The sequence below is a fragment of the Carlito syrichta genome, unplaced genomic scaffold (assembly GCF_000164805.1).
Source record: "Carlito syrichta isolate Samal-C Ts95f unplaced genomic scaffold, Tarsius_syrichta-2.0.1 Scaffold302449, whole genome shotgun sequence".
NCBI lineage: Eukaryota > Metazoa > Chordata > Mammalia > Primates > Tarsiidae > Carlito > Carlito syrichta.
In genome coordinates, this window is record NW_007246545.1 from 297,636 (window position 1) to 310,354 (window position 12,719).

A 12,719-nucleotide genomic window follows, 5' to 3' on the forward strand; every position below is an offset into this window, starting at 1 on the left:
GCCCAGGCGGGTCTCGAACCCACGGGCTCAGGCAATCCACTCACCTCAGCCTCCCAAGGACATGGGATTACAGGCTGAGCAACCAAGCCCGGCTGATTTGTAGTGTTTCATTGTCCTTCCATACTCTGGAAAGCTGATATAATTCTGACCTCATTGAGATGGAGCCACTTTGGTTTCTAGAGAATTTGGACAGATTTCTAAAATGGAAGCATCTACAAGTGTGAGGGGAGTCCTGGTCTCTCGTTGAGAAATCCTAAGACCACCCTTGGTCAGCAATATTAGTGCTAGAAGTACCTACATGTCTAGCTGCTTTGACTGGGCCAGTGTGGCCTGGACCAAATGTACTATAAATCAGACCTGTGCTTGATCTGCAGAATTTTGGAACTGGATAGAATTATTCCTTTGTTAGCCCTGAATCAGATACATAACTCTCTTATTTCACTTACCAGGCTTCAGTTGACTGTACTGTATGTCCGTCTTTCATACCAGACAGGATTGCATGAGAGCAAGGGCCTTGTTTTCTGTTATTCTCTGCATACTTCCTCTTATACTGCCTGGCATACTAGTAGGCCATCAGTATATGTCCAAATGAATGAATGTCTCCAAATAATGTAATAAACTGCAGATACTTAAAAGCCTGGTACAATCGATTTTCATAGCCAGTCCTGTTTCAGAAGCTTTAGATATTGCTTTAATCCAGTGGAAGACAGTTTTCAAACCATAGTATGGACAGTCCCAAACTTACAGTGGTTCCACTTAAGGATTTTTTGACTTTAAGGTGTTGCAAAAACGATGTTCATTCAGTAGAAGTTGTACATAGAATATTGAGTTTTGATCTTTTCCTGGGCTAGCAATATGCAATATGATAATATCTCATGAGACTAGACAGTGGCAATGATGGCAGCTCCCAGTTAGCCATACGATCACGAGGCTAACCAACCAGTACTATATTCTGTAGTGTATTCAATAAGTTATATGATAAATTTTATTCAGTAAGTCAATACTTCATTATAAAATAGGCTTTGTGTTAGATGATTTTGCTCAACTTCAGGCTAATGTAAGTGTTCTAAGCACGTTTAAGGTAGGCTAGGCTAAGTTAGAATGTTTGGTAGGCTAGGCATATCAAATGCATTTTCAGCCTAGGATACTTTCAATTTATGATAGGTTTATCAGGACATAACCCCATGAAAGTCGAGGAGCATCTGCGTGGGTATCTATCATGGTACTATGCCAAATAAAACTTGTGCATATTGGAACCATGTCCGTACTTTGCACATCTTTGTGATAACTGGTTTATAGTGAGGGTGTGGTTTCTATTAGAAATACTAGAGAGCTCTGGGAAGGTTAAAAAAAAGTTGAAATGGACTTGATAACAATAATCTGGAACTGATCATATCGCAAATTTGAATGTACCTGATTTATCATTCAATAGAATGAATTAGTCATAGAGTACAATAGAATAGTATTAGTCATTCAACAGAATGAATTCTAGTGCAGAATCTGCTGGTTAGCTCAGATCTGTGGGAGTTGTGGAAAACAAAGCAGTTCAAGTAGCCTTGGAGGTATTTAGAGTTTACTTACTCAATACCTCCCTCCAAACATCTTAACTCTAAGAAATTCTCTTGCCTTCCGCTGTTGGTGGTGAGTATTTGATACACCTAGTCCAGTTGCTGGCACATGTTACCAGCAAACCAACTCTTATGCCCTTCACATTTCTACCAATACTAGAAACAAACTGTTTAATTTATCTTAGTGTTGTTTTTGTTTGGTGACTACATTTTAAATAGGGTATCATTGTGAAATTTTTACATATTCTTTATTTTAAGGTATGATGAATGGGTGAAGGCTGACAGGATAATCTGGCCTTTGGACAAAGGTGGACCAAAGAAAAAACAGAAGAAAAAAGCTAAAGTATGTTTATAGATTCATATCCTTTATAATAGGCATAGGAATTATTCAAATTGTATTTTTTTTAAGATTTTTATTGTATTTTATTATTTTTTTAAGAGGCTTTTTTTTAAAAGAGCAAAGTTGAGAGGAAGGTTTATAGCTCTCCCATATACCCTCTAACCCATATACATAGCCTTCCCCAGTTGTCGACATCCCCCACCAGAGTGGTATATTTGTTACAACTGATGACCCTACATTGGCACATCATTGTCACTCAGGTCCATAGTTTACATTACAGTTCACTTAAGGTGTAGAGTACATTCTATGGGTTTGGACAAATGTATGATGACAAGAATCCACTATTACAGTATCATACAGAGTAGTTTCACTGCCCTAAAAGTCTTGTGTTTTGCTTATTCGTCCCTCCATCCCCATCCTAAGCCCTGGGTACCACTGACCTTTTTACTGTCTCCATAGTTTTGCCTTTCCAAAATATACAGTTGGAGTTATATAACATATAGCCTTTTGAGATTGACTTCTTTTAGTAATATGAATTTAAGGTATTGAATTTTTTTCTAAATCTTGTCTTTTCATTGTAATAATTATCTTGATTCTAAAAAAATAAAAACGTAAAAACACATAATATATTGTTGCAGGAAAGGTGAACACAGCATCCCTTAGGGCATGGATTTCAAACTCAGATGCCTTTAGAGGCTTTATAGGGAAAGGGTAAAGCAGGACTAATAGTGACAAACAAGACACATTCTTCATCTAGAGAGGGTCAGACTAACCACTGTGCTGTGGAAATGCAGAGTCAGGGTTGCCAGATTTAATATATTTCAAGACCACTATATTTTTAAAATATGAAATCCGGCTGGGTGCAATGGCTCACACCTGTAATCCCAGCACTTTGGGAGGCTACGGCGACAGGATTGCTTGAACCCGGGAGTTCAAGACCAGCCTGGGCAACATAGTGAGACCTCATCTTAACAAACAAAAAAAAATTGGCCAGGTGTCATGGCATGTGCCTGTAGTCCCAGCTACTCAGGAGGCTGAGCTGGAGCCTGAGCCCAGAAGGGTGAAGTTATAGTGAGCCATGATCATACCACTGCACCCTAGCCTGAGCAACAGAGTGAGACCCAACTCAAAAAAAAAAAAAAAGTGAAGATTGATTTTTAAATGCTGAAAGCCAATATTAATATTTTAGATCCCATATGTACTAGATAATTGTACCCTCACCCACATCCTCAATTCTTAATCTTTGCTGTAGAAATTTGCCTAATGTTTTGTCTGTTGGATGGTAGATCTTTTTGTTTTCCTCAGGGGATAGTAAGGAACAAGGGGGGGGTGTTGTATAGCTTTCTGATGCGTTGGTCTGTCACAATACAATTGTGTTGGTACAAATTGTAGAATATCATATTCCCATAAATACAAAATAAGTTAGAAATCTGTTAATTTTCCTGTAAGCACAGATTAAGAGTTGACATATAAAATATCTAACCTTTTTTGAGTTGGAGAAGTAGGATGTTCATTTTACATAAGGCATTAGCTCTTTTCACACATTTTGTTGTTATGCAGAATAAAGAAGATAGTGAAAAAGACGAAAAAAGGGATGAGGAGAGGCAGAAGTCAAAACGGGGACGACCACCTTTGAAATCGACCCTTTCATCAAACATGCCATATGGCTTATCTAAGTCAGCAAACAGTGAAGGAAAATCAGGTACCAGAAGTGCTTGCAGCTATATACCAGACAGCTTACCTCTGTCAAATGGAATGAAAGGTGCTCAATTTTGAGGATTGCTGATTTTTTTTAAAAAAATCAATAGTAAAACTTCCATGATATGAGATATTCATGGTACTGGTTGAGTATCCCTTACCCGAAATGCTTGGGACAAGTATTTTGGATTTTGGATTATTTTGGATATTGGAATATTTGCATTTACATAATGAGATATCTTGAGGACGGGACCCACGTCTAAACATGAAATTCATTTATGTTTTATATACGCCTTATACATATAGAGTGAAGGTAATTTTATACAATATTTTTAATAGTTTTGTATATGAAATGAAATTTGTGTACATTGAACCATCAGAAAGCAAAGGTGTCTCTATCTCTGCCCCCCTGTATGGACAGTCTGTGGTTGTTTGGCGTCACCATCATTCCTGACTCTGAACTTATATACTACCCATAAGCGGTCATTTTCTTACACTTACTTGCACATAAGTACGTAACAATAAAAAAATAAGACTTGCCATCAATACAGTGAAAAAAACGCGTTCAGGGTAACTAAGCAGAATGGTAGCATTCTCAGAACACCTGTAATCAGCTGTTAAACAACGGCATCAACAAACTACAGGCTTTCAGCCTCCATCTGTGATTCTGTGTTTGGATTAAAAGGTTATTGTACATTGTACCTTGGGGATGCTGAAGAAACTTGTGTTGTGCGCCTGTGCTTTGACTATAACGCATCACGTAAGGTCAGGTGTGGAATTTTCCACTTGTGGCATCATGTCGGTGCTCAGAAAGTTTGGGATTTTGGAGCATTTCAGATTTCAGGTTTTTGGACTAGGGATGCTAAACCTGTAAATCATCCACATTTTTAATCTCATATGAGTTAAACTACAAAAATTGATTTGAAGAGAATATTCATTTTGCTGTATAATTTTGATTTAAAATTTAGTGATGTTTTAATTTAGGAATACCTTTTCTCATAAATATCTTAGAAATATTCTCTCTTACTAGAGAATGAATTGAAAATCCATATATCCTAGTATACAAGGGGGCCCCCAAAAAACCTGGAATTTATTTATAAAATGTGTATTTGAAATTCTTACATGTTTAAACTTCAGTCATCTTCAAAGTACTCTCCATTTGATGAAATACACTTACTGAGATGCTTTTTCCACTGCTCAAAACAGTTTTGAACTTGTCAATTTTGATGCCTTTTAGTGCTTCTGTCATTTTTAGTTTCACATCTTCCACATTGGCAAAATGTTTCTCTTTGAGGACTTTTTTCATCTGGGGAAACAAAAAAAACTGTTGTTTGGGGAAAAGATGGGGTGAATAGGAGAATGGGGTATGAGGGTCATGCTGTTTTTGGTTAAAAACTGCTGAACACTCAGTGTAGTGTGGACAGGTATGCTCATAAATCGCCCATCATGAAATGGGCAAATGTGTTGAAAGACTCCAAAAAAAACAAAATTCACTGAAGCCAAACACAGCCTCTCACAACTACGCTAGCTGGTACACTGATCCTGATGGGTTCCTAGAACACTTACCTAGCAGAGGAAGCCTGTACAAGGGGCCCGCCCTCCAAAAAATAATTCTTTTGAGGTGGGGAGTCTCCCTCTGGTATGCTACACTTTCCTTCAGAGCATGAACCTGTGTCTTCTGTAAATATAGTGCTGTTCACTTAGATTTTTTCAACAAAGTTAGACTGTGATGTTCAAAGAGAGTACAAACTAATGTGGGATAGGCATGTTTTGTTATGAGTATAGGTGACCATATTTTATTCTGCTTTTGTTTCCCTCATTTTTATGCCATTGCATATTTTTAAATGTAATTTAAGAAATTTTAAATTATTGTCTTATATAAAAATGTCCCTTTTTTTTTTTTTTTTTTTTTGGTGTTGGAGTCTCACTCCATTGCCCAGACTGGAGTGCAGTGGCACACTCCCGGCTACCACAGCCTCGATCTGCTGGGCTCCGGCGATTCTTCTGCCTCAGCCTTCCAAGTAGCTGGAACTACAGGCGCGCGGTACCACACCTGGCTAATTTTTTATTTATTGTGGAGATGATGTCTCAGCCTCCCAAAGTGCTGGGATTACAGGCTAAGCCACCGAGCCCGGCAAAAAAAATGTCCCTCCTTTTAAGAAAAAAGCTATTCTGGACTGCAGGTTTGCTATTAGCCCATATGGTGCTTGTGTGCAAATTATAAAATGGCATTCTTGGCCAGGAGTGGTGGTTTACACCTATAATCCCAGCGCTTTGGGAGGCCGAGGAGAGAGAATTGCCTGAGCCCTTGGGTTCGAGACCAGATTAGCCGGGCATGGTGGCATGGGCCTGTTCCAGCTAATTGCAAGGCTGAGGCAGAAGGATCACCTGAGACCAGCAGGTCGAGGCTGCAGTGGCTGTGAGCATGCCATTGCACTCCAGTCTGGGCGACTCAAAAGATGACATTTTTCCTTTTTTACTGCCATCTGCTGGAAGTCTGTCATAATACACAAATATAAGATGTCCACAAAGTAAAAGGTGCACTCTTAGCAGGCATGTCTTTGTGCGGTGCACAACCTACAAAACTATGCCTAGCAGCTTTATTAAACTACTCATAAAAGGATTTTTTTTTTTTGAGTTGGAGTCTGGGGTACAGTGGCTGCTCCCGGCCACTGCAGCCTCGACCTGCCGGGCTCCGGCAATCCTTCCACTTCAGCCTGCCAAGTAACTGGAACTACAGGTGCGCACTACCACACCCGGCTAATTCTTGATTTATTGTAGAGATGAGGTCTCGCCAATTTGCCCAGGTAGGTCTCGAACCCGCGGGCTCAGGCAATCCACTCACCTCGGCCTTCCAAAATGCTGGGATTACAGGCTGAGCCACTGAGCCTGGCCGGATTTTTTTTTTTTTTTTTTTACACAGGGTCTCATTCTGCCACCCAAGCTGGAGTGCAGTGGTGCAATCATAGTTCACTGCAGCCTTGAACTCCAGGGCTCAAGTGATTCTCCCATCTTAGCCTCCCAAAGTGCAGGGACTACAGGCTTGAACTACTGAGAAAAATGAATTCTACATTCTACTTTTAATAAAACCACAAAATAAAACTTTATACACCTTTTAACTTCAAAAAATATATTCTTGTTTGCCATTTAGAACTTCTTGAGGGTTATAAGCACCTTGTAGGCAGAATTTTTATATTTTATAGTTCCTATGCAGTCTTAGAATCCTACTTTATTATTTTAAAAATAGTCTGACTTTCAGGCATAGTTTCTTTTGCAAGAAGGCGGCTTGATTGTGCATTCTTGTTCATTAACAAGAATATTTAATGTTTTAGGAATTCAAATTATGTGTTTAAACATCTCTTCTTTCCACAGTTAATTTCAGTGGAATGTTATATTCCTTTCTTAGCACACAAAATGGCCATCACATGTGTTAATCAGTACCTATTAAATCTTATCTCAAACCACATAACATATCAACTTCATATCAGTACTGGCCCTTTGATTTTTCTAAAGGCTATTATAGCCTAAATATGAAACTAGTGAATATTGCAAAGTAGCTCTTTATATAAAACTGAGATAGTAAGGTGCAACGTAATGTATTTTTCTTTTTAAAAAATAATAAGGGTGAAAGGGCTGCTCAGAATAGTTTCCTTTCATGGTTATTCCAAGGTGTCCTAAGATAGTCATCACAGCAAATGTAATGTATTTTTACCTGGAATTTAATTTAAAATGTCCCCAAAACCTTTGGCACAAATACTATAGTTTATTTTATATCAAAATTTTCTACAGGGAGGTATTCAGAGGTATATTTTAGAGGTTTTGTTTGTTTGGGGTAAGATTTTTATTATAAAATTACATTGGTAATTAGTAGAAAAACTTGCATAATATAATAATATTTCCTCTTACAGACTCTTGTTCATCTGATAGTGAAACAGAAGACCCTTTAGAAAAGAATTTAATAAATGAAGAACTTTCTCTTGATATTAAAGAAGAGCTAGAAAAAAATGAAAATTTAAATGATGATAAACTAGATGAAGAAAATCCAAAGATTGCTGCACATATATTGAAAGAAAATGACAGGACTCAAATGCAGCCTTTAGAAACCATGAAGGTGGAAGTTGGAGAAAATGAACAAATAGTACAGATTTTTGGAAACAAAATGGAACAAGTGGAAGAAGTTAAGAAAGAGTCAGAAAAATCTACTAAAGGAAAGGGAAGACGAAACAAGACAAAAGATCTTTCTTTAGAAATAATAAAGATTTCATCATTTAGCCAGAATGAAGCAGGAAGTGAACCTCATATAGAAGCTCACAGCCTCGAATTTTCTTCTTTAGACAGTAAAACCTATTCTTCTGCTGCTGAAGATGAAATTGACCAATGTGCAAAAGAAAAAAAGTTGAAACGGAAAATAATAGGACAATCATCACCAGAGAAAAAAGTAAGAATTGAGAATGGAATGGAAATGACAAATAGTGTATCTCAAGAAAGGACCAGTGATTGTATTAGATCTGAGGTAATGAAAAACTTAAATTTTGAACAGCACTTTGAAACGGAAAATGAGGGAATGCCATCGTTGATAGCAGAGTCAAACCAATGCATTCAACAATTAACTAGTGAAAGATTTGCTCATCCATCTGAAGAAACTGTAAATACTCCACTCAAAGAAGAAGAGGATGCAATGCCTCTGATTGGACCTGAAACCTTGGTTTGCCATGAAGTAGATTTGGATGATTTGGATGAAAAGGATAAGATCAGTATCGAGGATGTAGCAGTTGAAAGCTCTGAATCTAACTCTCTTGTTTCTATTCCACCTGCCCTACCTCCTGTAGTCCAACATAACTTTTCCATAGCTTCACCACTGACTCTCAGTCAGGATGAGTCTCGAAGTATAAAAAGTGAGAGTGACATAACCATCGAAGTTGATAGTATTGCTGAAGAATCTCAAGAAGGTCTCTGTGAGAGAGAATCAGCAAATGGGTTTGAAACCAGTGTTGCCTCTGGTACCTGTAGTATAATTGTGCAAGAAAGAGAGAGCAGAGAGAAGGGTAAGAACTTTTTAGGGGAAAAAGTGAACCTTTATATTAAAACCAAAAAGTAATCTTAAGGGTTGTAGGTACTGTTGATCTGTAAAGTGCTTTCTTTTCTTTCTCAAAAAAAAATATAGAAATAACTGAAGTTAGGCGAATAAATATACTTGCTCTTTTTTTTTTTTTTTCTTCTTCTTCAAACTCTCTCTTTCACCTTATTTCAGGTCAGAAAAGGCCAGGTGATGGAAATGGTGGGTTGTTGGCAAAAAAGCAAAAACGTACTCCAAAGCGAACAAGTGCTACAGCCAAAAGTGAAAAGAATGGAACAGGTTGGTGCTTTTCAATGCTGACTTTAGTGTTAGTATTTTTAGCAGTTTGTTAGCTTGATCATCTGTGTCAGTTTAAAAATAAATTTGGTTAATTATGCTCTGAAAATAACCATTTTTTCATTAACTTTTAATTTGAAGGTGTGTGTCAGTTTTATTTAGAACTGGGATAGCTATGATTATTTTTATGCTTATTTCATTTATATTTCTTATGCAAAGCAGTTTAATATTATAGGAACATAATTTGGGGATCTTTAATACAAGAAAAATAACATTTGTTGTGGTAAAAATAGATGAAGTTTACATTTCTGAAGGGAATGTTTTTCTTTAAGCTAGAAAAGCTGATTTTTAAAAATAGTATAGTAATTTTGGAACATGGGGAAATAAAGACAGTTCTTTCTCTTTTTTTTTTTAGTTAGAGTCTCACTCTGTAGCCCAGGTTGGAGTGCTGTGGTGTGCTTATGACCACCACAGCCTCCATCTGCTGGGCTCAGGCGATCCTTCCACTCCAGCCTTCCAAGTAACTGAAACTACAGGTGCACACCACCACACCTGACTAATTTTTTGATTTATTGTAGAGATGAGGTCTCGCCAAGTTGCCCAGACTGGTCTGGAACCCCTGGGCTCAGGCAATCCTTTCGCCTCTGCCTCCCAAAGTACTGGAATTACAGGCATGAGCCACCATGCCTGGCAATAAAGACAGTTCTTATGGAAACAAACAAATTAGTAAATCAGTATGAATAGAGTAGACTACATGAAAAACAAACTTCTGGGCTGGGTGCGGTGGTTTATGTCTGTAATCCCAACACTTTGTGGGAGGATTGCTTGAGCCCAAGAGCTTGAGACCAGCCTGGGCAACATAGCGAAACCTCATCTCCATGAAAAAAAAAAGAAAAAAAAAAAAACTTCTGTACAATGAAGAATAAAGTTAAGTAGTAGACTATACTAGAAATAAATATGATTGATTTTGACAAATTAAAATTTGACCTCTAAAACATGTCTTCATTCAAGTCTGAAAGGGGAATTCTTCATTACAATAGGCACATATTCCAAGAAAGGGATCATACAATTTATATAACATAAGAGACATTTCAAAGGAAAATCTTTGGACCACATTTTAGGTTCTCAGTGGTCACAGGTGGCTAGCAGCTGGACAGTTAGGTCTAGAGAATAAAGAGTCATGGGAGATGAGACTGGAAAAGAAGCAGGAATTATAATGGGAATATGAGTAACTTTACAGTGACAAAGCCTGTCAGACACCACCGTAGTCAAATGATCAAAATAAATATGTAATGGGATAAATTGAAATCATGTCCCATCAGACAGGATGCTACCAGAAAAACATAGCCACACATCTGTGATATTCCTTTAAAAGATGTATGAGCCACATCTAATCATGAGGAACCATCAACAGATTCAAAGTGAAGAATGTTCTATAAAATAACTGACCCTGTCATTTTCAAAATTGTAAAGGTCATGAACCTCAAGGAAAGAGGAACTGTTGCAGATTGAAGGAGACTTAAAAGAGGTGACCACTAGGTCGGTTGGGCATGGTGGCTCACACTGTAATTCCAGCACTTTAGGAGGCTGAGGTGGGATGATCACTTAAGCTCAGGCATTCGAGACCAGCGTAAGCAACATAGTGAAACCTCAGCTCTGCAAAAAAATAGAAAAATTAGTGGAGTGTGGTGGTATGTGCCTGTAGTCCCAGCTACTTGGGAGGCTGAGACTGAAGGATCACCTGAGCCCAGAAGTTTGAGGCTGCAGTGAACTGTGATTATGCCACTGTACTTCAACCTGGGTGACAGAGTGAGATCCCAACTCAAAAGGGGGGGTGGGGAGAATAGCCATGATTGATTCTCACTTTAATCCTTTAGCTGTAAAGAGCATAATTGAGTCAAGTGGAGAAATTTGTATGGGATCTGAGGATTAGATGATAGTTATATATCTGCATTAATTTCCTGATTTTGAAGATTGTGTTATTGTTTATTGGCATATGGTGGTTTTAAAAACATCTACAATTTTATTGATACTTTTCCCTTCAAGAGGGGAAGCCTTATACCCCTCCCCTTGGAGTGTGAGCTAAACTTAGTGACTCATTTCTAACAAATAAAGTAGAAATAATGCTGCATAACTTCCAAGAATAGATCATAAAAGACCCTGCAAATTCCTACCTGCTGTCCACAGAATCACCTGCGCTGGAGAAAGTTGGCTGCCATGTTGAGTTCATTTCAGCAATCTATGGAGAGGGCCGTGTGAAAGCAGATCCTATAACCACTGTCAAGTCTTCAGAGACTGAAGCCCTGACTAAAAGTTTAGGTGCAACCTCACAAGATTCCAGAGCCAGAGCCAGACCATACATAGTCAAGGTGCTGCCAGATTCCCTCCCTCAGAAACCATGTGACATTAAACATTTTTAGTTTTAAACTGCTGAGTTTCGGACTAATTTGTAATGCAGCATTAGATAACCATACAAGGAGAATGTTCTTCTTTATAAGAAAAACACTAACATACTTGAGTATGGCAAGGCAGCTTACGTCAAATGGATCAGCAAAAAATTTTTGGTATTGTTCTTACATAGAAGTTTTTTTTGCAGGTTTGAAGATTATTTCAAAATAAAGAGTTAAAGAGGCTTTAGAAGGAAATGATCAGTTTTGCTTTTTTAATTTATTGTAGAGATGAAGTCTCGCCAACTTGCCCAGGCGGGTCTCGAACCCGTGGGCTCAGGCAATCCACTCACCTCAGCCTCCCAAAGGAGCGGGATCACAGGCTGAGCCACCGAGCCCAGCTTATTTTTATTTTTACTTATGTGTTTAATTGGTAGGAGACTGAGCCTCCCAATTAACTGATGAGGGTGTAGGGCCATGAGACCCCCTCCCCAAGAAAGTTTGTTTATTAAAGTTAGTTGTCAAAGGATCACAAGAGGATAAGACTGAAATGGAAGAATTGTAAAATGAGAGGAAAAAGGGCCCATAATAGAATTATGTAGGATTAAACCCCTTATATGAGCCTGGAAGAGTAGAATAGTAACTGACCAGAGATAAGAATAAGAAAGAAGTTGAATAAGAAAGAAGTTGAATAAGAATTAGAAGTTGAATAAGAAAGAAGTTTCAAAAGCTATATAGCCAAGTAGGATTAAAATATCTTCATTAAATTTGGCCAGTAGTAAGTGCCTGGGATTCTAATAAAGAGCACTGAGGCATGGTTAGGTTAACAAAAAATTTCTCCTTTAAGAAGTTTGACCTTAAGCCAGACGTGGTGGCTCACGCCTATGATCCCAACACTTTGGGAGGCTGAGGTGAGAGAATTGCCTGAGTCCATGGGTTTGAGACTAGCCCGGGCAACTTGGTGAGACCTCATTTCTACAATAAATCAAAAAATTAGTTGGGCGCGGTAGTGCACATCTGTAGTTCCAGCTACTTGGAAGGTGAAGTGGAAGGCTTACCTGAGCCCAGCAGGTTGAGGCTGCAATGGCTGTGAGCATGCCACTTCTCTCCGGCCTGGTGACAGTGAGAAATTAACTCAAAAATATATATATATATTTTTGACCTTAAAGAGGAGGAAAGAGGTGCTAACTGAAGGGGGAAAGTTCTCCTTTCCTTCCCTCCCTCTCTTTCTAAAGATGGGAAAGACCTAAGCATATTGGTAGACTAGGAAAGGAAGGAATTGAAGATAACAAGAACATGGATAACTGACAGTGGGATATTCCAGAGTACCTGGGAGTAGATAGTTTTAAGAGCACTTTTTTTTTTTTTTTGAG

The 12,719-nt window shown here is 38.3% G+C and overlaps 1 protein-coding gene across 1 annotated transcript in view; it reads left to right on the forward strand.

The window, feature by feature from the left end:
• ARID4A (AT-rich interaction domain 4A) overlaps positions 1-12,719 on the forward strand; it is a 77,366-nt gene that overhangs the window by 54,680 nt on the left and 9,967 nt on the right. Inside the window, 4 exon segments of the mRNA XM_008056686.2 lie at positions 1,827-1,911; positions 3,469-3,610; positions 7,515-8,651; positions 8,858-8,962. Coding sequence (XP_008054877.1) covers positions 1,827-1,911; positions 3,469-3,610; positions 7,515-8,651; positions 8,858-8,962 — 1,469 coding nt within the window.